At 45.6% G+C, this 25,704-nt stretch overlaps 1 protein-coding gene across 2 annotated transcripts in view; it reads right to left on the bottom strand.

Annotated features, from left to right (window-relative positions):
- Window positions 1-10,041: 10,041 nt before the first annotated feature.
- Window positions 10,042-25,704, bottom strand: part of PALM2AKAP2 (PALM2 and AKAP2 fusion) — a 112,074-nt gene continuing 96,411 nt past the window's right edge. Inside the window, exons 6-7 of one of the 2 annotated variants that reach the window (XM_087822817.1) lie at window positions 22,410-22,511; window positions 10,042-12,653 (exon numbers count right to left, since the gene is read on the bottom strand). In XM_087822817.1, coding sequence (XP_087678943.1) covers window positions 11,914-12,653; window positions 22,410-22,511 — 842 coding nt within the window. In that variant the 3' untranslated portion in view covers window positions 10,042-11,913. The remainder of the gene's footprint in view (window positions 12,654-22,409; window positions 22,512-25,704) is intronic. The other variant, XM_087822818.1, reaches the window with a different exon arrangement.

Here is a 25,704-nt window from a genome sequence, read left to right as displayed (position 1 = left end):
CACACTAGAAACACTAGATCCCCTTGGTTGTAGATGACAAGCCTCAGGGAGAAAGATTCCTGTTCTATCAATTCTTTGAATTGTCCAACTTCCTGCAGATCATTACTCTTAGTAAGACAAGGAAGTGAACGTTAGAGAATATTACTATTCTATGACCACACGGCCTCAGGAGACTGATAAAAGACTCAGGCTTGGGAGGGGAGAGAAGACCACATTTAAATTTAAGTACACATGGGATTTGCCTTTTGTGTTTTTCCTAAGAAGAAATGTGAAACCCCCAGAACTATTCAACTGTTGATTACAAAGTTTTTGTTTATTTTTTCAAGAAGCACATGATACCACAAAGTTCTAAAAACATTACATTGGTCATTTTACCTAAGAAACATAGAGTAGAATAATCTACACATTGTGCATTATTGTGGAAAAAGGATTTTTTCCTCTTGTGTTTTAAGTGATCTCACCGGCCTGTGATAATCTATCATTATACAAGTTATGTGGGTTCTTCTGTTAAAAAGCAAAAGCACCAGATTCTGATATTGGCTTTCTGCTTGCAACTTGTTTGAAATTTAAAATGCTTCTTTCATCTTCACACCCAAACACAGTGCCAAGCTTAATTCCTCCAAGGGAGTTGAGGAGCCCTCATCTCTGGTTCTGGCTCCACTATTATCTTGTTATGGATAAGTCTCATCTCCACCTTGGACTCCTTTAACCCCGCCATAAAATGAGTGGATTATGGTAGGTTAGGGGTAACACACTCAAATGCAAACAGGGGCCAGGCAGGTGATATAAACACAGGAAGCTGGCCAGGAGTAAGACAACAGGAACTGGTGGTGGCGAATGCAGAATATGCTCCTCTCAAGGGGCAGCCACCATCAGCTCCAGGCACTTAGCCAGGAAAGCAGGCCCATTGTTGACAGAACCTCTGAAATGTCAAGAGAAGCTAGAAATCCACACTTTTAGCATGAGCATTCTCTTAATTTATTATTATTGACAACAAATTAAACATGATTTTTGAAACACTATACAGGAAAACGTAGCATAACCGCAGGCCAGACTCAGCCTGTAGATAATTGTTTTGTGACCTCTGCACTAACGATCTCTGAGATCTTGTAGCCTTACTTCTAAAGAGCAAATATTTGCTTTTGTGTGTTGCCCACTGAGAAAAGCAGGAGAGGAGCTGGGCTATTGGGGGGGGGGGGGGGGGGGGGGGCAGAATGTGGTCTGTTGGTGGCTGCAGAAAGGTGATATAGCCTAAATTAAAAGACCCTTGCACAATGCCATAGGGCACTGTCCCTCTTAGCTGTGATGACAGGGGCAAAATAATACTACTATTAACAACAATAGCAACCAAGCCACTTTTGCTCATTCAGAGATGGGTGTGCCACTCCCAGGCTTAACAGAGCTGCTTGGGCAATTTTGTTAAGTCTTTTTTGTGAATGAGGAAGGAAACACTATCAAGCAGAAAAACAGGATTCCTAAACAACAGATAAGAGAACAAAGGGTGAGTTCACCCTCTGCTTCTCCTTTGGGAAGTGCTGCAGAGACACCTCCCACCCTCCAGAGGGCAGTGTTATTACAGAACATTTGCTTGAGCAGGAAAAGATGCAAAATAAGAACTAGTGTATTTTGTCTTTTTTTTGCACAGATGGTTCCATTACCCAACTCTTTCTGTATCCAGTCTAAGTTGCATCCCCACACCACTTTCATGACACAGAGCCTTCTGTGTGGAAGGAAGTAAAGAAAGCTGAGCTGGAAACTTGTTCCCCAATTTTTAGCTTTGCTACATTGGGCAAGGTACTATTTCTATAACTGAGTTTCCTCATGTATAAAGAAGAAGAATAGCAACGTCAACCTCATAGGGTTGCTGCAGGATGAAAGGAAATCCTACCCACCCAGTTCTGCATTGGTAGGCCTGAACTATATGCCCTTCCAAAGTTCTTATTTTCTCATCTAAATTCCTCCTGCTAGAATTAGATTTCATCTGGTAAGCTTTTGCCTTCCGTGATGGCAAATGAAACCTGGAATTGAATTATTAGGTTGAATTATATGAAACTGTCAACACTATTGGGCTATATTAAGGCAATTTCATATGATTCAATATAATACAAAAGCAGTTGCCAACCCAAGGGAGGAAAAAGCAGCCTCCCTCTTTATACTGGTTCTGAAACACACCCGAACAATCTATAATCTTTACATTTGGGAAAGTTGACACCTTTGGTAGAGGGGCAGACACTTTCTCATCACAAGTAAACTAACATTTGCTACCCACCCACTTCCAGCTTACACAGTGCTTTGCATAAATATAATTTCCTTGAACTCCACAACAACACTGGGGATGGATGTGAGCACAGGACTTTGTATAGGCTACTTGATGTGTTACTGTTGGTACACCCTAGAGTTGTGGGATGTGTAATGCGCTAACCTAGTTCTAGTCTACATGTCCACACAATGAAGAATATTTCAGTTAACAAAGAGAATAATTAAAGAAAGCTCTGCCACTCACTGTATAGGATGGGTCAGACAAAGCCTAGCTCCACAAACACTTGGACTAGATGCTTAGAAGCCTAGAGACTGCCAGTCTGGTACCCCCAGCACTTCTGACAAAGACAAGATGCCCTTGCGCTTCCTCAGCTTTCTAATGGTTGAAACTCTTGCTAATATCAGCTTGGTAGTTTGAGCAGTCCATAAGGCACCATTCAAGTTTCAACCATTAAAGTTCCCTTCCATGCATAAAGACATTAAAAAAAAAAATCCACCATGGAGCCCGAACACATAAGAACTCCCCAAATGATTTCATTTACTACATATCCTCAGAGGCAACAACTTTCTGTGACATTTTTACAGGTATTTCACATCTGCCCTTTGTCCATTCTTTCATGCAATAACTTTTATTTTAATTTATTTTTAAAAAATATATCTTTATTGATTTCAGAGAGAGGAAGGAAGAGGGAGAGAGAGATAGAAACATCAATGATGAGAGAGTCATTGATCGGCTGCCTCCTGCACTCCCCCGACTGGGGATGGAGCCCGCAACCCGGGCATGTGGCCTGACCAGGAATCAAACCACGATCTCCTGGATCCTAGGCCAACATGCAACCACTGAGCCATGCCCAGCTGGGCTGCAATAACTTTTAAACTTTTTATTGACTACCTACAATGTGCCAGGCCCCGTTGGAGGCCAGGGGTGAGCAAACTACAAGCCTAAAGGCCAAATCCAGCCCAAAGGCTGTTGTAGTAAATACATTTTATTGGAACACAGCCACAGTCATTCATGTACGCATAGTGCATGGCTCCTTTCTGGCAGAGCCGAGTAGCTGTGACAGAAATCTGGCCCACGAAGCCTCAAATCTGTACTATCTGGCCATTCACAGAAAACCTTTGCTGACCCTCTTCTAGGTAAAGAAGCAATGAAGTCCCAGGTGTGTTCAGATGCCCGTTTAGAAAACCGCGCTGGATGGACGCTCACCACGTAAGCTAAGTGGCAGCCTGCGTTTCACCCATGGGACACCTGAGGGCTTGCAAGGAATAAGAAAAGAGACGACAGGTGTGGAGAGAGATGTGTAAGAGCAGGTGAGAGAGAGGAGGTGCTGGGGATGGGATTAGTTAGTGTGGAAACCAGCGGGAACAGGCAGGCCACAGGGACTCCCACTGGGGAACACCCAAGCCCATGGACCGACCAGGTTCCGCATGGATCAGAATCACCTGGAGACATTATTAAAAATGCTGGTTACCGGGCCTCAACCTAGGAATCTGCATCTGAGTTTCCCCATCCTCAGCAGCACCCCCAGGTGATTCTGAAGCGCGGTCAAGTTTATCAGTGTTTAGTGTCAGTGAGCAGTGGAAGGCGCTCCCCGGGGCCTGGCGCCCACTCGTGGCAGGTGAGAAGGCAAAGAACCGGGGCACAGACACAGAGGTCGATGCAGTGAAAGGCAGTTTATTGTCTATTAACACTGTACAGAGGAACAGAGAGAAGCTACAAGTATAGCATCGGCTGTTGCTGGCAGTGTTATTTCTAACGTCGGTGGTTGTTGTGTTTTCCATCCGAAGGAAACAGAACAGTCAAAGTACACTTCAGGTTACAAAGTACAGCAGCTAGCCCGGCAAGTCTAACTCAGAGAAAGCACGACAGGCCCCACCCCGCCCCCCAGCCAACCACAGAATGGATGTATTTACAGAGACATCGCTCGCCCCAAGTGAGCCGCTACGCTGCAAATTCCAACAACCTACATTCGCGGAGGAGCTGCATCACACACAACATTTTCTCGAACCCCTGTATGATTTCAACTCGGCTAAGTCAGGAGATGGAGAGGGGGAAAGAATGTTCCAGTATCCCACAAAGGATAGGACTCTTTCCACTTGCAGGGTAGGACATCACCAAATTGGAGTTGGAGCCACACACAGCATAGTTCAGATCGGGCATTGCCAGGTGGCCTCGTCATAGATAAAGATCTGTCATTGCAAACCCAAGGGGCTGGATGGCTCCCTGCTCTGCCCACCTCATCTTGGAACCGAGAGGTCCCCGGAGTAATAAGAAACTAGAGTAAACTGGCTCTCCCGTAGCACCTGCAGGCAGTTGCATAGTTTTTGCATTTTTGGAAATTGTCTCCATGACACATGTTCACAGCTGGGCTTCAGTGGAGCCCGTTGGAGGGATTCTAGTGATGAAGGAATGAAAATGATTTGCGTGGGAATCGGAGAGGTTATTTTTCTTGAAACGGAAAGTGTTTATGACCTTGCCTTGTTGGAAAAGGATCTTGGTCTTTTAGGGGAGTAAAAAGAGGGCCCATCCCGGGAAAGGACGCCGCCTGGGAAGAGAGTCCTACAGGAGTGCTGAGCAGATTGAGGCTTGTCCCGCCCTGTCAGCCAGAGGAACAGGCGTGGGGGAAGATCTTCATGAAGCTGAGTGTGATTATGATGGGAACTCAGGAATTTGGCAGAAAATTGGGGAGGTATCCAAGAACTCTAAAAATTCAGAATCCTCTTTATGGATGGATAAAGACAGTTCTTTCTCATCTCTACTTAACTCTGAAAATATGATGCAGCCCCATTAATATTTACAAGGCCAATAATGCCTGGTAGGCTTTATATTGTTATATTATACACATTTATGTATAGACTAAGAGCCAGGTGCTTCTGACTCACCTTTCACACATATCAATCAAATGCACCGTCAAGAGTGGTCCCTTAACCTCAAGTGTAGCAACTACTCCTTAAATATGTGAAAGAGCTAGACTTTGATAATTGCTGGGTTTGGCTTACATTTAAAATAAATATCTCCTTCCAAAAGATCATTATATATTATTATTAAAGATGGAGCCCAGATGGCTCTGTGAAGCCATACAATAGTTTCTCTAATGACAGTTATAGAAAGTTTGGTCTTACAACCTAGGCCTGTTTGGAAAAACTGGACTTTGTGCAGTGGTGGTGCAAGGGCAGGTCACAGGCCTTTGCTCATGTTCCCCAAGGTCTGGGCTAGTGCTACAGAACTCACCAGAAAGTTACCTAAATGGAATGGAGAAATAACTCAGTCAATCAAGGGTGTCTTCAAACTCAAGCTTCAGAATGCTTACGGGTTTCATTATAAAAATATTTTTCCTTAAAAAAATACATAAATGTAAAATATTCCATTTCTATAGCCACTCCTTACTCCCACCCGTATCAGGCTGCTTGTCTCAGACTAAAATGAATGGGCACACCCCTCAGTAACGACCCAATCACACTACTGGAGTCCACCTCTTCTGCTTTTTCAAAGCTGTGCCAATTATGCTGAAAAATATGCTCCCAGACCCAGAGGGGGGGTCCACAGGTACACCCCCTTCCAAGCGGGAAGGACCGCAGGTCATGTGGCTCGCCCCAGGAATGTGAGAGTGAAATGGCAGGCCCAGCTGAGAACACAGAACGGGTTTGGTGGGTAGACGGGCCAAGGCAATGCCCAAGCTATGCCCACTTTATTTCCCCGGGTCAGACCTGCAAGGTTCTGCCTCAAGGCTCCTGGGATGAAATTCACGGCCCTGAAGAGGGCTGGGCAGGGGTGGCAAGAGAATGTTGTGTTCACACAGCTTTGGAATACACCTGTGTTTTTCAAAAGGACAGAAAAGAGGAACATAAACCGCGATGCTAAGGCAAACTTTCCAATGGCACATCAGAACTCTCTCTCTCTTTTTTTTGTCATTCATTTTGTTAACAGCACAAGGCAGGTACATTCTGTAAACATATATACCATACAGTACATGAACCATAGGACAATACAGAGAAAGCCACCCTGTAATTCTTTTCTTTCTGTATTTCTGCTCTTTCACTCTGGGAGGACTGCCTGAAGTCTAGGGAGAATTTTGCGGCTAGTGAGATAGATTTTTCTTTTGATAGGAATGCAGTGACTTGCAAAAAAGAGCCCCAGGTGATCAGTAAGAGGCAGTATGGGGAGAAGATGACCATTCACACCTCAACCTGTAGAAACTTAGAAAACAGTCACAAATATAAAAAAGTCATTAATTTCAGAAAACATGTTTTCCTTCTTTGTAAAAGAGAGCGTTGAAAAATTGTTGGTTTTTTTTTTTTTTTTTTACAAAAGTTAAGGCTGTCCAGATCTTAGCTGCAGAAAGTCTGTGGTCCCCCAAAATTACGCGTTTATATTTTCACATTGAAAGCAGGTTTTTTTGCGCTACAGTTCTGGCCTTCTTAAGTTAGACGAGTGGAGAGGGAAGCGGAGGCCTATTTAAGTCATATAAAAATTAAGGGTGGGGGGCAAGGCCGGCCTACGGGTTCCCCAGTGAAACTGCCCTTTGAAACTTTCTGGATGTAATCTTTATTCTACCCCTTTCTACAATCAAATCATCAGTGTTTTGGTTTTTGTTAGATTGGGAACTCTATTACAGAGTTTGCTGAAGCTATGAAAATACAGACACATAGCTGCATTGTGCTCCTCAGGAAAGACTAATTTTTCTTTTTCCCTAGAAAATGCGGGAAAACTTTCTTGGTAAGACCAGAAGAGGGCTACACAATGGTCAGCTGGCAGCAGGACTCAAAGACCCCGTCTCGCTCATGACTTCGAGCTGTTCTGTGCTCCAGGCGGTGACTCCACGCACCTGCCGGTGGCATCGCCCAGCAGGACACAGGGCCCTTCTGGTTCTATCCTAGTCAGTGGGCTTCTACACACCTGGCTCAGTAAATTGAGGGGCTCCTAAAAGATTGCATATTTGCAATGTTTCTGATACTTATGTCTTAGCGATGCTGAGAATTTGTGGTTTCAATAACAAATGTGCATATTGCAAAAATACAACATAAAATTGCTCGCCTCGGAGTGTGTTGTCAACAAAGCAACATCGAGGGAGATGAGACTATTCCCACAAGGAATGGGGTCTTCAGTGACTAAACTCCACAGGGATCTAGTGACAAAGAGAGGCAGCTGGGCTTCTAGATTTAAGTAAGAACAAAAAATGTCCTCTGGATATATTTTGTCTACGTTCATCTGTGGTGTTTTTTGTTTTGTTTTTTAAATAAAGTATATATATTACTTTTTGTTATCATTTTTTTTTGGAATATATCTATTGATTTCAGAGAGAGAAAGGGAGAGGGGGAAAAAGAGGGAGAATAACATCAATGATGACAGAGTCATTGATCGGCTGCCTCCTGCACACCCCCTGCCAGGGATCGAGCCCGCAACCGCGGCATGCGTCCCAACCGGGAATCGAACCGCGATCTCCCGGATCACAGGTCGATGCTCAACCGCGGAGCCATGCCGGCCGGGCTCTGGTGTATTTTTTTAATTGAATTTATTGGGGTGACACTGGTTAATAAAATTATATAGGTTTCAGGTGTACAATTCTATACTCCGTCACCTGTATGTTGTATTGTGTGTTCACAACCCCAAGTCAAGTCTCCTAGTGTTCATCTGTGTTTTCAATTCACAGGGTTAATGCTTTATAAAAAGGAAGCACTGGGCCCGGCCAGGAGGGGCTCCGTGGTTGAGTGTTGACCCATGAACCATGAGGTCATGGTTCGGTTCCCGGCCAGGGCATGTGCTTGATCCCCGGTAGGGGGCCTGTTGATGACTCTCTCTCATCATTGATGTTTCTCTCTCTCCCTCTCCCTTCCTCTCTCTGAAATCAATAAAAACATGTTTTTTTAAAAAATGAAGTACTGGTTTAGTGGTTCAGTGTTTGCCTCTATCACCATAACCCTCCTCCCCTTCTGCTACTTGTTCGTTCTTTGGAATTAAATAAATGGTCATTGCCAAGGGTGTTCTGTGGCTCTTTGAAATGAAATTCCACAGAAGTGAAGAGAAACAAGCTGTTTTCACACTTGGCCTCAATGTTTTGCCCCAGAGATATTATAACTCTAGACATATAGTTTCTCTCTTTTTATAAAAACTCGACCCTACCCAAAGTAAAATATTCTACTTGCATGTAGGAAAAACACATGTATTACCAGGAGTAAGATGGAATAAGTGGGGTTTGAAGCAGATACATGTCTATCAACATTTCAGAAAGAAGTCGAATGAAATAAACACTAGAAGTTGTTTTGAGTTTCCTGAAAGTCTTTGACTAAGTGTAGGTTGCTCCGGACACTGAAGGAAACTATGTTTTGGGTTTGGCCAGAAGGGAATTCCCTAGCCCCTTGTCTTCTCTACTCCCAGCATTAAGTGACATCACTGGGCATTGTCAAATCACTGTTAGAGCCGACTAATTTTTGCTTATATCAAGAATTAATATACTGATGAGTAAAAGAGGTACAAGTTAAAAAAAAAAATCCCCGTAGTTTGTCCTATTACACATCAAACCAAAAAAAAAAAGAAAAAGTCAAGGATATACAAGTCATCAAGATTTTTCAGGCTATATAAGGCTAAGCTTACCATTTTAACCCTTAAAGGGTCTTCAAGCCACCGAAAACCTATTTATAAACAAATAAAATATCCTTTCTCTCTCTCTTGCTTGTCTTTCCATTTAAAAGGGAACTAATTATATGATTTTAAGAGAAAGTCCAACCAACCATTAGTTCAAAAAAGACTATGGTTTTGCAGCTTCATTACTGATGCTCTGATTAGTCTGCTGATGTAAGTCTGCACACACGGCACGCCAGTAACAGCAGGGGAGGCAGGTGTTCACACGCACAGCTCGACATTTTCATCACGAAGGGGAGCTACTTGCTGCCGGTGGGACTGTAGGTCTCCTCCCGTAAAAGTACCAGCTGAGCCCGACTCCCCCATTGTAGCAGGGACATGACACAAAGGGTGCAAAGACAGGTGCCGTGTCCGAACGCACCTGCATTCACTGTGGCCACAAATCATCGTACTAAAAGCACATCTTACTTTAGAAACCATTAGATGATCAGCTTTATAGTAAAAGTATAGAGAGCACGCTAATTCGTATGAACGGCTAATCCCTATAGTAACAATTGGTGAGTGAGAGTGCAGGTTATCACTGGTCGCTCAGGTCTTCGGTACAGTGCTGGAGTGGGGGCCGCAGGTCAGCTTCCTCGTGAGAAACGGGTTCACTTCTGGGAGGAAGGGCGGGCCCCACAGGGAGGTCTGTCCTAGGAGACCCATTCAGGTTATCAGCCAGCAAGCCCAAGGCTTCTGAGTTCCACCCTTCCACTCATTAACTGTGCTTGGAAAAAACTCATAGTGACTGGTTTTAATCCCCAAGGGAATAAAAAGAAAAGAAAAGAAAGATAAGCTATGGTAAACTTTCAGTGTTTTCTTTCTTAAATAAATTATTAAAATAACAGATTGTCCCAAACATTGAAACTGGTTTTTTTTTCTTCTCTATGTAAATAGGTTTATCTGGCATGTCATTTTATTCAACATTTAAATAATGCTGTAGTGGCCATTTACTGAGGAGCAGGAAAACCAGGTATTAGTTCTAGGTAACAGAACAGGTTTATTCAATTGCAGCTGCTTTAGTGAACCTGAGATTTAGAGATAATTCCCTCAACTGCTCAAAACCAAGCCATGGATGAAATCGTCTTAGAAAGCAAACTTAGCTCCTTTATGTTTCCCTTCTTTCACTTATTATGTTTACATATTGGTGATAAAATGCCTCACTCTGTGCTCATTAAAGTGTAATTATCAGAGAAAAATTAACCTTGAACAATAAAAAGTATTTTTTCTTTTTGATTAGAATACATATAATTTCAAGCCACGAAATTAAAAATACTAATAGATTTAGCACTGAGAAAGCTATTTAGGGCAAATTTAGTTGGTTCTGCAGTCAAATTCTCTCAAGGCTACCTTATTTTTTTTCTCATCTACTTTTTACAGAAGTTAGACTTGATACGGTATGTCTTACTGTGTGTTTTTAGAAACTATGTTCTATAAAACACAGACAATTTTGCCAGTGAGTTGCAACAATGCTATTAACATTCGGGCAAGTAACTTAAAGTTAAGTTATCTCTGTTACTAAAATCAGTTAAAATGTTACATCTTTATTTCATTACTATATGATTATGCTATTAAATTGCTTCCCTTTGGTTTTACTCTGTGTGTGGCTATTTGCTTTGGGGGAGTGTTAAGAATTTATTTAAAGAATTGCTCACTGTGTTCTAGATAAAAACTATTCTTTGATGTTCTGAAATCTCCAGAAGGTTAAGAAACGTGCTTTAAGAAGCTCAGCTATGTGCCACTCAATCCAATCAGTGTTTGTGGAATGAACTTAAGCACCTACTGTTGAGAATCTCAGACAGGTCTTTCTTAACCTTTTACTTTTTTTTCTTTTTCTTTTTACATTTTAAAATTTATTTTGAGAGGTGGATAAACCTACATGCTGACGTTATGGGAAACATTCTCTTTCTCGTGGGGACAGAAAGAAAAGAGTCCAGAAGTAAGGCTCTGTAATCAACTGGGCAGGTGAGATGAATAGGAAATTCAGTTACAGCACCATCCACAATGTAGTGGGAGAACCAGAGCCCCCACTGTAGGTCAGAAATACTGTTCTAGAAATATGGTCACTGCAGAGATACGCCCCAAAATGATCCCTTCGTTGAAAAGAGATGAACATGATCAGAAAATATCCGTGAAAAAGAAAACAATATAAAAATTTACGCTGTTTCGAGAGAACAGAAGCAAGGCTCGTGGACTTGCCTAAGTTTGGAGATCACTACCAATGCTGAAAACAAGGTTTGTTTCACGTCCTTAGAAAATTAAAAAAAATGGTGCTTCTTATATAAAGGGTCCACCAGTTAAGCCATGAATGAGGGACAGCTGCTGCTGGGCAGGTTGGGGAAATCAGTCCCTACGTTCCTGCTGTGACAAGCCCTGGGTCCTTTCCTTTTACATCAGCTTCGTTTCAGGTGTAACAGAAGGAAAGCCAGAGATGCACAATACTGAAATCTGGAAGCTTACGTAAGGCAGCAGAAAGCATCACCCTAGATGGCACAGACTAAGGAAGGTCCACTTTGGGCTACGCTAGCAACCGGCTAGAGCCAACAGCGCTTTGCCACACATGATATAATAAAAGCAAAGATCCACAGCAAGGGAGGCGAGGGAGACACCAGCGACGTGGCGACGTGTGAGTACAGCATAGGAACACGCTACGAAACGAGAGCCCGGGGCCACTGCGTTCGGTTCCAGGCAAGTGGATTAAGGCTACTAGAGAACTCGCTGCCGTGGAGAGTCCGTTCCGATCGAGCAGTAAGGAACCGGTTCACTCTTGAAGACACAAGGAAAGGTTGAGAGGAAGAGCAAGTTCTTGGAAAGAATGGAGCACACACATGCACGTTGTCTCTGAGGGGAGGGAACTGGAGAAAAATGAAAGCGGGGGGCGGGGGTGGGGGGGTAAGAGAGATCAGAGCAATCCCACTGCAAGGCAGGCAGGTGCTGGCTTCCAGTTCACAGTATTGCAGCTAGTGGTACAGTGAGGTCTACGGAAGTGGTGGGGGGCCCAGAGGCCGCCCGAAGAAAGGGGGAGAAAGGAGTGGTCACATGACAACACAGCATTGACAGCGCTTTTTCTTTTGGGTACCTGGGGCTGGCTCTGTGGCCAGGCTCTCTTCCTTCCCTTCTGGGGACGAGGGCTCTGTGGTGTCTGAGATCGGCCTCCCAGACACGAGCTCGGCTGCGTTCCCGTCAATAGTGGATACGTCCGTCACGGTCTTCTCCCTCAAGGACTTCTCGTCGTCTTCGTCAATGAGGACCAGTTCGGCCTTGATGGTTTCGTCATAGCCTAGCACCTTTTTAGTCTCCTCTTCGTCCTCGATGTTTTGGTAGCCCATGAAAATCATGGTGACGGGCTGATCCAGGTTTGCCTGCGGCCCTTCAGTGCTGGGCGCTTGGGCCCGCTGCCCTGGGTTCCCGGGAGAGGGATCTTTCCTAGACTTATGGACCATTTCTAACTTGGCCTCTTTGCAGAGCACGTGGTCCTTAGGGTGGCTGAGGCTCCCATCTGCAAGCACAATCCTTTCTGCCACGGGCCCTCCTCTTAGGCTTGATTGTCCAGCCTTCTGAATAAGCTCTTCTACATCCTTGGAGCTTAATCTGTGCACTCCGTTTTCTACTATGGTGCCTCCCGAGCGCACCTCATACACTACTTTGGTACCATCCTCATAGACTTTGACTCCTCTCTGGTGGACCCCCTCTGGGCCAATGGTGGATGTAGAGAGAATCTTGGTCTCTCCTGTTTGTTTGTCTTTCTCCACATTAATTTCCATGGCGTACACAGCTTGAATGAAAACAAGAGAAAGGAAGTGCATGTTACAACAAAAAAAGCCAGTGAATGGTTAATTGCCAAACAGACAAAAAAAAGGTTTGGTGCCCTGTCTAGTCTAACTGCCAAGCATCTCGAGTGTTAGAGTGAGTGCACAGTGTGGACAGAGGGGTTACGTATGTGTTTAACACAGCAGCTTAATGCACTGGGAAGGCAGGTGTGCAGTTACTGTATCTCATTGGCTCTTACACTTACTTCTAAGGAAGATCTGCTGCTATACTGCCACAAGCAACTGTTTGGATCCAATGTAGCGAATTGCAGGGAGGCCGGCAACATGCAAGTTTACCCTGATTGACAGCTTACCCTAGCTTATAGACAGTTTTAAAGCCCTTGGTTAAGATGTATCCTAGTTCCAAAATCTTGTATCGTTTTAAACTCTTTCCTCAAGTGTTCTACTCCTTCTGAATTTCCCTTCACTGTTAAGGGAGAATACGTAAAGGTTTTTGCAGGTGGGACATGGCTGTCCTCCACTACACTATAAAGTAGGATTATTTGCAAAACTGAAAACTACCAAAGTAGTCAGACGATACACTCTGTGAGTACTTCAGACGCTTAGCTAGGTTTCTCAAACAAGAATCAGAAAGAGAACAGGATGGAGGCCGCGTCATCCCACGACACTGGAATTCGAGGTAGGGGATCACAGAAGGCGCCTCTTTCTTCTTGCATGTGCCCAGAGCCAAGTCCTCGGGATTCTGCCCCACGCCACCTTTCTCATCTGTCACCTCTTTTTGTTCCACTGCCACTACTCAATCTGAGACACGATTTCCTCTTCCCCAGGTTATTGCAAGAACTTCCTCTCTGGTCTTCCTGCTCTGGTCTCACCTTCTCCAACTCATCCCAAATCCACCACGGCCAGTTCAGGGTTCCTAAGGACCAGCTCTTTCCTGTCCTATAGTGTCTTGTGATATTCCATCCTTTCAAATCTGTTATCTCCGAAGCACACGTTCCAAATGTGAGGAAACTGGGCAGTAGACCCATAGAGACAGTTCTCCCCAGGTACCCTTTCCCTGGATGACCCATGGATACATCAACTTCTCTGCACCTTCTCTCCAAGCTCCTCTAGAGTCTCGGTGATAAATGATACCAGTACCACCTAGTCTCTCAAGCAAGAAGGCTCAGAATTGCACCCAATTTTTTTGCCCTTCTCTTCCTAATTATCTATTAGCCAAACAATTGTTGAGAGTAACTAATTGCATTTCAGATGTATTCCCCTGCATCTCCTCACCACTGCCTGCACCACCACTGCCCTAGGCCAGACCCTCCTCTGCTCTCTGCACAATTGCTTTGTTTCCCACCTTACCTGCCACTTATCTCTTCTCATGGCCAGAGGGCCAGAGGTAGCCTGAGGCTTGTTTGTGTGGCCAGAGGAGCATGGAAGAGTTTTTATATTTTTAGAAGATGGTAAAAAGGAAAAAAAAGGAAGGAAGGAAGGAAGGGAGGGAGGGAGGGAGGGAGGGAGGGAGGGAGGGAGGGAGGGAGGGAGGAAGGAAGGAAGGAAGGAAGGAAGGAAGGAAGGAAGGAAGGAAGGAAGGAAGGAAGGAAGGAAGGAAGGAAGGAAGGAAGGGGGGAAGGGGGGGAAGGAAGGGGGAAGGAAAAAATATCAAAGAACATGTGATAGAGATCATATGTAGTCCACAAAGTCTGAAATATTTGCGATCTGGCCATTTACAGAAAAAGCCTGCTGACTCCTGCTAGCCTATGCTTCATCCTGCCCACAGTTACCTTACTCATAAACCCTCTGTTGGTTTCTATGTCTGTATAGGATAAACACCAAACTCCTTAACTAGGCACACAATTCCCTGAGAAATTTGTCTGCAACCTTCCTTTCTAGGCTTGACCTGCAGCCCCTCTCACTCCAAGAACACTCTGGCCATAACAGACTCCTTCCCATTCCCAGGACACTCCACATCATTCCATGACCGCTGTCCTCTGCCTGGACTGCCTTTTCACTCTCATGTTCTATTGTTCTCTTTCCCTCTAGCACAACCAAATAACACCACCTCACACCTAAACATGTCCTGCTTTTGTTAAGAGTCCCTTCTCTGGAAATGTTCTTCTTTTGAGTTTCTGTGCATCCAAATGGGACTTGTCCATCCATGTCCAGGTCAATGGCCCCCTCTTCCATAAGCTGTCTTAGATCTTCCCATCCCTAAGTCATCCCTCTCTTAAGATTCTTTGAACACATCTTCTAAACCTCTCTGAAGGCACACTTTCATTACACTTCCACGCAGGAGTATAATTATTTGTGGGAATGTTTGATTAGCTCCACAGGCTTTTAAGATCTTTGAAGGCCAGTTTTTTGCCTGACCTCTTTCTATGACTGCCCCCCCCCCCCAGCACCTACCTTACAGTCTTTTGTACAGAAGGGACCCGAGGTACATACCTGCGAAGCAAATGCTGCTAATTGAAAAGCCTAATTTGCTTGTCTTAATCTAGCCACAGGTACTTGGTATAATATGACACCAATGAAAAGGTACACACAGTAATTAATGTTTGAACTGGTTTAAAAAAACCAGCAATGGTATTGTTCCATCTGCTTGTGTGATAAGATACAATCTGTTCATGGTTGACACCTAACTAAAAAGATTCTGAAGCGAAATCCAACGCTTGATTTTCATCGTGTCCATTTTGAAAGTTTCACAGTTCAGCACAAACATCTCGGAGTTTCCTTAAGTGATATAATGGGAGGCCAACCAATATTTGTCGTGGAGGTTACACAGGCTCACACAATGACGGTGACATGAGGAGAAATATTTGTGTTATTTCCTGATTTTCCACAAAATGTGTCATCAGAAAAACAGGATGAGCATTAATATTTTGCATGGGCTCCAAAAAGTCAGTTCTTTAAATATCACGTTTATATTAAAAACCACACTTTTGTGTTAAAATATTATATCTTATCACTATAAACACACTCATGGGACAGATTTATAAATAAGAAAGGTAATAATGATTATTAGTTGTAGGTACAATGTTTAATTATCTCCCACACATCCAGCAATATTCGAACACAATGACACCTTTACCTGCAATCGATACAGAGTATGGAATAGAATATTTCTGTTTTATGGGCATTATGATATCAGATGGATATTATATGGATATATAAATGATTAACATGGGAATCTTTATTAGAGATGCCCCTCTCCCTCTGCCCGCCAATGAGAATGCTGTTATTGTTGGTCCACCTTCCCCTTCACCACCCTAACCCTCAACCTCATTTTGTCTTTGCCTGTTCCTAGAATTTGAGACTGGACAGAAAGGAGGGACGATGAGATGTTCTTTGCTAGAAGGATTAAGTAGATCCACACAATGAAGAGTTGAGAAAGCCTGGCTGGGCATGGCTCAGCGGTTGAGCATCGACCTAGGATCCAGGTGATCGGGGTTTGATTCCTGGTCAGGGCACATGCCCGGGTTGTGGGCTCACTCAATGACTCTTTCATCATTGATGTTTCTATCTCTCTCTCCCTCTCCTTTCCTCTCTCTGAAATCAATAAAGATATATTTAAAAAAAAAAAAAAAGTTGAGAAAGCAGGAGTTCTGTGGGAGACAGAACCAAAGCTGTGTGGGATACAGATAGAGAAGGAATATTGTGTGGTGTTAGGTGGTACTTTGGAGACAGTGATAAGTGGAGGGAAGAAAAGGAAATATGAGAAATATGTCTGGGTGGAGATAGGCATTGGATTCCTTTTAATATCCTTCCAGAAAAACAGGTAAAGAACAGAGTTCCTGTTTGTTTGTTTGTTTATTTGTTTGTTTTTATGCTTGTGATTTTAAGCTGTAATCTGTTAAATGTGATGTGGCTCTGGACCTGAACCCCATGCCACATGGTTTCATTAGGGTTACACATGACTATTTATATTTACACGTTGTACTCTGTTCTTCCAATATTTCTAGAATATGAGGGCAGAACATTTTAAGACATTTTTTGTTATTATACAATAAACCTAGATAGATTATGCCAGCAAATACAACATCATCTGTATCCCCCCCCCCCGCCCCCGCTCCAGCTAAAACATAAAGGCCTCAAAGCATCCACAGATGTGTAGCAGGTTTCTCCGGGGTTAGAACTCACATTCCGTTCTACGTTCCTTCTGTTGCTAGTAAGGTGAACACTGAGATGCTCTGGCTTAACACAGGGCAACACTGAGACTTCAGAGGGACACACAGGAGAATGTTATCAGACATTCAGAAACCACACAGGAGGCACCGACTTTACGTTGTTTATGAATAAGCAGTTATATTTTGCTCCAGTTCTTGGCCGATAATAATATTTCCAATGTGAACTAGGGTGGGTATGAAGCAGGAGGAAAACAAGTTTTAAGTTCAGCACGTTGTCTCTGACGCACGCCCACAACTGTAAAACTCGCCTTTTACTGCTGCGCAGGAGTGCACACCAAGGACCTCTCGCTTACCGGGCCCTCATCTCTAACCGCAAAGGAGACTCTCCACCCACCCTTCTCTCCCCGGCCACAGGGACACTGCAGGCTGCGCAGTCACGAGGCTCCCGTGCTCATCTCATCGAAGACTAATGAGGAGCGGGTGCTGCTCAGGGAAGAAGACTTTCTGGGGAGCCCCTAAAAGAGATTTTGAAAGAGCCCCATGGACATAAAGGTATTTGAAGAAAAGCTGTCTGAAAATTCCTGGAGGAAGGATCTGGAGATAGAGCAGAAATAAAGGATACGGTGAGATGGGGGTTTCAGAGACAAGATGCTGAGGTCTAGAAGTGTGTTCTTATAAATGAAAATCTAATGATTGATTTCCAAACATGGCATACTGATGACAAGATTGGAGTATATGAAGCATTTTTGCTACTCCTTCCAATAACCCCATAAGACGGGAGTAACATGTTCATTTTGTTCACGAAAACGTATGAACAGAAGTAGCTCGTTTCGGCAGCGGGATGTGAATGAATGACCGAGCTGGCGCTTTGACTCGGGCCTGGCGGTTAGGTTCTTACTCCCCCATAGCGCTCTGGTCAATGAGGAGAAGCACTTGGAGGAAGCAGAAACGCTGGAAAGGGGGGTGACAGTCCCAGTCTCAGGGCCCTGAAAGCAGCCCGGTGTGGGCTGGAGCAGGAGGCCCCTGGGGAAGACACCTGCCTCAAAACCAGGGTGTCTTTAGGGAGAGGTGAGGAGCTATCGTGCCTGGCGTGCTGCAGCACCCAAAAATATGTTCTGAGGAGCGGAGAATGCTTGTTTCCAGTTCAGACTTATTCCCCTGCTCTGTGACTGTCTCAGGCCGTTACTTTCAGCTTCAGCAAAAAGAGGGCAGCTGTAAGGGCTATAAGGAGCCCAGGGAGAGGAAACAAGGCCAGGTGACCCGGCAAGGGGAAGGGGAACCTGATTCCTATTCAGAACCAAGCCAAGAGCACACAGAGCAAGGCGCCGCATTCGGTAGGGGCGGGCAGGTCAGTCGCTGCTGAAGCCTTGGACTCGGGCCCCCTCGGTTCCCTTCCTCTGACTCACTGCGCACAGTGGGAGGAGGTACAGGCTCAGCGTCCGCGTGTGAAGTCCAAAATGACACCCCCACTGTGGTTAGTCAGTAAGATGGGGGTGTCACTTTTTGTGTTTTCACGGTGAAGGTATTCAGCTTTGATATTCTGTGGTGCCGTGAACAGCCTCATGCCTGTGAGTCAGTGATGCGTCAAGCAGACAGTCAGAGCATGGCCGTCGCCCAGGAGTGAGGTCACCCCAATACGATGAACACACAGTAGCTCGCGTCATGTCGGGAATGCGAAAGGAAGCAACGCACATGCTTGGCTTATTGAATGAACATACATATACATGCAGTTGTGTCCCTTGGGGCATATACATATATGTTCACACCTTCTCTTGAGGCTGGGAATATAAAATGGACTATTGTGATATGTCAGTAACAATGAAAAGGAGGAAATTAACTCCAAGTAGATTCTCCCTCTCACCCCAGAGAGCAATCCCTAACTTCAAAAGCCAGTAATTAACGATTTCTTTGAATAATTGTTTTCCCAGGGCACCTTAGTATTTGCAAAAAGAAGTCGGCAAATATGTGATGTTGATGGATAACAAAAGCAAAAGCCTCTTTCTCATATCTGATTTTGGTTCCTTTTTTTTTTTTGTCAAGAAGGGTAGTTCTCAGTGTGAAAAGTGCTGGCAGGAATATTGTTAAGGGAGACGTGGAGACTGGAAAATAAGGGAGCGCCCAGGATTATAAACGCTCTCACTGCTAGGCCCCAGTTCCCCTACTGATGAATTTGTCTCAAGGAGCTTATACACCCCAAAGGTGCTAGAGGCAGACACTCAAAGTTCTGGTTTGCAAAAATGAGGAGGGAATTCCATAAACTACATAGAAGTGAGCTTGACATCCTGGGGGCTAAACTCAAAGAGTAGAGACCCCCACGAGCCAGCACAGTCCACCAGGCAGACGCTCTGCAGATGAATCTCATTTTCATTTTGTTCAAGGTCCCTGGACAGATTTGGCAAGTGCGAGAGATGCAGCACATCTGGATCATCAAGTCCCTTATATTCATGTGGACAAGACAGAAACATGTGCCTTGGGTGTTAGGACACGTGCAGGGACTGGTTACTTGTTGAACGATCCGGCCTCACAGGTGCCGACTTAGGGTTCCCACGGGCCAGGGAACCCCTAACGGTGAGCTTGCAGGCCTCTGACTTCGGGTCCAACTCCGCAACGTTTTTATCAGAGAAATGATGAAACACAATGAAGGCTTGCCTTTCAGATTTGAGTTCAGAAGGAAAGTGAGGCTAGGAGGTGCCACAATCACAAGCCATAAAGATGTCGACACGGCCTTACATCGCTCCCCTCCTGCCTCATGAGGGCCGATCTAACTGGAAGGAATTTAACAGTCACGTCTAATCCACAAAGGTGCATAGCTCATCCTTACTTTTGCCTTTTGAGATTAAGAAACAAAGACTTTGGCAGGTTCTTCTGCGCGTGAGCAGGCGAAGCAGTGTGTGCACCACGGTGGGGAAGAAACGTGTGTTTCACCTGAGATGATTCTGGAACAGTGGCCACGTCGGGGAAAGGAAAAGAGGCTGAGAGGCGGCACATGCGAAATGACTCTGAGGCTGAGCTTTAGAGCCTGGAGCGGAGCCAAAGGGTCTGCGGGCCCAGGCCCTGCCCTGCGGGGCGGCCGCGCCCTCCCAGAGCATGCGGGCAGCTCCGAGCACCTCAGCCAGGTGAGGGACAGGGCTGGTGGGGGGGTCTCCGGGCAATCTCATCACCTCGGGACCAGCTAAAGAGACTGGGGCTGTGGGCATAAGGGGGTGTAAAGTAAGGATTTGGGAAAGACAGGAAGTGATGGTCATTTTCAAGTCCTTGCAGGGAAATCAGAACTTAGGTTTGTTCTGAGTGGCTGCTGGGGCAGGATAAGAACCAGTGTGGGGGAGAAGAGGGCAGACAAATGACAGCTCCATCAGACGAAGGACTTTCCCACAGTCAGAACCAATTACAGACAGAAGGGGCCACCGGAGGGACACGGGGCTCCAGCCACAGTGCAGTGTGACCACAGTCTGAGGACCTCTTCGTGGGGCTACTATGCCCCGGCTTCCACGTTTGAGTAAGACTGGAATAGATGCCTCTTAATTCTGAAAAGCGATGATGCCAAATATATTCTTATTTATTCAGCATCCTAAACCTGCCAAACTGCAACCGACCAGAACGTTTGACATAATACTGAGTAATGACAAATGACATTTACAAAAATGGCCCTAAGTTTGTGCCCATCTCCAAAAGGACGTTCCTAAAGCAAGATGGAAGATACCTAGGAAAGTTCTAGTGGTGAGTGCCATTCGTTGGCACGCCATCCACGCTCTGTGTAGGCATCACCAAAGACAATGAACCTGACCACTCCACTCCCAAGCCAGTCTGGACAAAGGAGCTCACCACGGCCAATGCGAGTCCTCCCACAACTCGGCTCACACACATTTCCACAGCAGACGCATTTTAATAATCAGTCCTTTAATAAACAAAAGTGCATGTAAACGTATTTTTTAAAAGACTCTGATCACATAATACTTTTTAAAAAGTGCATTTGCTCTTTGGGTCACTATGGGTTTTTTGTGTTTTGTTTTTGTTTTCTGTATGTGTGTCTTTTCTGCCTCCCCCACCCTCACTCAGGGCCCTGGGTCACTATTTTATGTAGTACCTGTAAATGTGAAGGATGCTAGGCTGTGACGGTGTGTGTACTCCTACACACACAGCACTACAATCACACCAACACACCACTCTTGAATTGAATACTCCTTGACCAACATGATGCAAATCTTGTTTATGTCTCTTAAAGATTAGTTTTTACTGCCCCCACCCCCTCCACGAGCTGATCCTTTTAGTTGGATCCCACTGCACATCCTGTGAGGTGCAGGAACCCGTGGAAAGGGGCTGGAGAGCTTTTTACCCACAACTTGGAAACTATCAACACCCAAGTCTCCAATAACAAGCAGGAAGGAATGTGACTTTTGAACAGTAATTTCCTGAGTTGATCTCAGAAGGGCACCTTGGAGCTTAAGACACGGCCAGTGAGTCCCTTGTAGCACAGCTACGGGCTGCAAGTTCTGGTTTATCCACCCTGTAGCTGCCCCGGGAAACGTGGGCCGGACCTGGGCTTCACCAGACACCAACCACTTCTGGTGCCACCCAGCCCTGGAACTCTGCGCTTCTGTACACAATGTGCTGAGATGTTTACAGACAAATCCAGTAGGCATTTAAACTTAATCAGTGCATAGGACAAATAGATCAATACTTATTTGCTGGTTCCTTTTACTTCTGAATTAAAACAAGGAGGAATTATTTGCTTCATAAAATATTCAGGTTGGTCCATATAAAAGATTTCCTCTGGCTTAAAAGTCCATGATTGTTTTGTTTCATATCAGGTGTCATTACGTGATTTATTTTCAACATAAACATACCTAGATCATGGAAAGCATAATCTGACATCATATTTGAATTCACCCACATTGTCACTAACTGTGAACCCTGGCAACGCACTTTTTCATTTAACCCCTGACACTCGGGGTATTTTCTGCACAGAGCAAACAGATTGATAGAGAGGGTCATTGTCAAGCCCTTCCATTTTGATTTCTGAGGCCCATTCGTACCGAACAGAGCAAAGCGTGGCTCTCTCTACACTCATACTCATGAATGTATTAGTCCCCAAAATCCAAGACGGAAACAAACATTAACAAGAAACATAAGTTCTTTAAATTGCTACATTTCCCTGTAAATATACCACAGTAGCTAAGAAATAACTCTAGAAATGGGAAGACTTGGGGATATAAGTTCACAATACACAAACAGCTCCTTCCCAAAGGAATCCGGCAACATACTCGTATGCTTCGAAAATACTTTCCACCCAGCTCCCACCACAGCTCCTGTGAGTCTGTGTATCCCAATGTGGAAACTAAAAACCCCAGCTGTGGAGGCAGAGCAGATTCCTGTTGAGAATGACAGATATAAAGACCACAAACACAAGAGACAGACACCTCTGATGCGGGGGGGAAACACTCTAACCTCACTACTGTCTCCCGCTCGCCCTCAGTCAGTGACCGGGGCCCAGGCCCTGCCCAGCGCCCCACTGTCAATTCTGTCTGAGGCCGGGCTGAGGCAGGGCCCTCTACGTAAGAATACCTGGGCAACCCTCATTAGCAAGGTGCGGAGAAACGCAAGCCCCGTGGCCGGTCCTGGCATCGAAACCAAGCAGCTCCCAGGACTTACCAGCGGCTCTGCTGGTCCCGTCCTGCCCGGGTGGCGGCTCTGCTGTTCGAGAATAGAGGATTGGCAGGTCGGGGAGCTGGGAGGAAATGCAGTTTACTGCATCTGGTAGCAGAGAACAGGGAATACAATTAGGCACAGTGTCGGGAGGCCCAGGGGGTGCACTGCCGAGGCAGCAGCTTGTCTGCCCTACATAGTGGAGCCCCGAGGCGGGCCTGGGCGAGGGTCAGGGTGAACAAAGGGAAGCGCTTGCCCGGCGGCAGGCATTCAGCAGAGTAGCTGAGGCAGGAGGGATCCTGGCCAGGGAGCTCACGCCCAGGACTGCTCATGTATTAAGAGATTCATCGGAAAGCTCTAGATTCTAAGAGAACAAAGAGTTCAGAACAGGGAATGAGATGAGCCAGGGAGAGCCATTATCAGCTTGGAGGGATCAAGCAAATATGGGGCATCAAAGTAGAAATGTGCATTAAACAGTACTGGAAAATAGGTTTGGGGCTCATTTCCTGACCTGAAAACACAGTTTTATGTGACTGATTCATTCAGAAGACCCATTTTGTACACATTTTAAAAAAATTCTAGAATTGATTCCATGATTTCAAGATTTCAATTGGTGTTTCAGCAAGAAAATCCTAAGATTTCAAATAGCAGCACCTAGTGAGCTCACCATTAGCTCAGTTGCAGACAGTGGTGCAGAAGGGGGAGACCAGCTCAGTTTGGGAAAAGACCTTGGTGAGCCCATTCAGGGAGGTGAGAACCTGGAGGGCATGAGCCTCAGCAGGGTGCCCAAGTGTCAGAGGAGAGGAGGAAGCCACTGGGGTGGGACAAGGAGGAGAATCTGTGTGTGTCCCAGAGAGAAATGGAAAAGCCAAGACATGGAACATTCTAGAAAGGTGGGCTCTATGTGATGTGATTTCTTCCTGTGTCATAACCATGTCCCAGACCCTGGAATATCAATCACTTAACAATAATTACATCTAACTGCTTATTGCATATCTCTACTGAACATCCCACGATCACCTCGAACTCAACATGTCCAAAATGAACTCTTATCTTCATGCATCTGCCGCTTCCCCCGGATTCTGTATCTCGACTCACTGGAACCACAATTTAACTGGGGTTCTGGGCAGCACCCTTCACTTCCCCTCCCAGTGTCCAACCAGTGCCCTAGCCTCTACCACCTCCACATCTCTGACGTCTGTCCCATCCTCTGTGTCCCTGCCGATACTACCTTAGTGCTTATTTCTCAGCTTCCCCAGGAGGCAGCTCCCTGCCAGATGTGAGTGGGTGATGGAGTTATCTTTGCCCAGTGGTCACTGGCTGTAAGCTGAGGCCTACAGCTCTTAGAGGGCTGAGGCTACATGGCTTCCACTAAGAGAGAAGGGAGTGGCAAGAAGTGGGGCATAAGAAGGAAATAGGGCAGACCCCTCAATCTATCATTAAGTAGTAAACCCTAAGGTTATGCAGCCGTAAGGTGTCTATAGACCAACACAAGGAATAGCACGCGGGGCCTCCAAAGCACGCGTGGGAAAATGTCTTCATGTGGCCTGTCAGCACACCGCCCTCTTCCTGCCCCAGTCGGGGTGGTCCATCATTACTCTTCCCATGGTCGGAGCAAGTGGTGAGTTATCAGAGAGCAGAGATTTAAGATGAGTGCTTCTCACTGATTCCAGCATTGCTAAGGTAGTTAACGTGGCTACAAAGAACATACACAGCCAAAGCTAGAGAAACAAAGTTGATGAAAAGTCTCCTGAAAATGTGAATTCTGGGCAACCTGAAGACACACTGAGTTTTCCCAACAACTGGTATGGAAGTTTTGATGTGGGGATGGCCCCAGGCCACCAAGGACTGGGATGGGATGGAGACCTGAGATCAGTGTCATACAGGGTTTCACACCAGCCCCTCTGTGGGTAAAGAACAGAACTAGCACTAGAAACATATTGTACATAATTTATAGTGACCCAAGACACCGCCCCTATTTAAGGCAGTAAAAACCACCCACCCAATTGATGAAGATGCCGCCATATAACAGGTGTGCAGATGAGGGGAGGGAGGAAGTGAGCGGGGTTCAGAATGTGTATGCCAGGAAATTCTACTCATGATTGGAATACATTGCTCTTGGCTGCCAGGGCCACCACGTGATCAGAAGCCACTGGTGGTCCAGCAGAACAAGACCTTCATCTCCTCTGATGCACATAGAGTGACAGGCACAGGGTACCTGAAGTGGGGTCATGACCCACATGCACACCAGCAGCCGTCTCCTTGGCACCTCATTCAGCTCAGGCTGCTTTTGCTAATTCTCTGCGGCCTCTCGTACTGTTAGTTACATAGTCCTAGTCGGCCCTGGATTCTGTAACCAGTGTGTTTCAGAGGTTGGCTATTTTTATTAAGGTATTATTAGTCTATAATAACTTGGTGCTAGTTCTTAAGTAACACGGTGGATTGACTCTAAGAGGGTCTTGGCAACTCTGAAGTCCAAGGGGCAATGGAAATTAAGGAGTGAAAAAAGAATCAGGCATTTCAGTTGCTTTGCTGGACAGGCCCCAGTTTTTACCCTCAGGCCATGGAGTGACCGAAACACTGACCACATTCTTGGAAGGATGTGTTTCCCCCTTCAGACTTCCTTCTTCACAAGTAGACGTGATGTGATGAAAAAACTTCCCCCGCCACCCCCCTAACCAAGGTATAACCAGAGATGGCGAGTTAATAATCCAGGGTGACAGGCAAGGCCACAGAAACTTTTCCCTGGCCATGTATTGGGATCTTTAAGACTCCTGCATCCTCTGAACTCTGAGGTCACCCATCCTGTCAAAAAGCGACGGAGGACAGGGTCATAAAGGCAGTTTCTCTGCAGGCTCTCCGCAGTTATGACCAGGTGTCTCACAGCCTCTATGAACTGCTTGAGTGAACAGAGGAAAATAGTGGGAAGTAAGTAATGCAGGAGGGAATGAGAGAAGTTCAGAGTGAAAACGAAAGGGACAGTGGCAAGAGTTTATAATGAGGCTTCATTTTCGCTTCTTAACGTGTCATGGAAAACCTGGGTCTTTGTGCCCTGCACAGACTCCCAGGGACGTGACATGCAGGCTCCTCCCCGTCCCTAATCTGAGAGAGAGTTCCAGGAAAGGTCCTGGCTTAAAGAGAGAGAGAAAGTGAAGGCATGAAAGGTCAGTATGCACCCTTCTGGTATGTGGCTGGCTGGGGGTCAATGTCCCAAACCCCATCCCAGCCCCACACTCACTGCACTATTGCTGGCCATGTACACTGCCTCAGGTCTCCCCCGAACAAGGGAACTGCCCCTCCA

Source organism: Miniopterus natalensis, chromosome 12 (genome assembly GCF_054644295.1).
Source record: "Miniopterus natalensis isolate mMinNat1 chromosome 12, mMinNat1.hap1, whole genome shotgun sequence".
Lineage (NCBI taxonomy): Eukaryota > Metazoa > Chordata > Mammalia > Chiroptera > Miniopteridae > Miniopterus > Miniopterus natalensis.
This window is presented reverse-complemented; position numbering and strand designations above follow the sequence as displayed.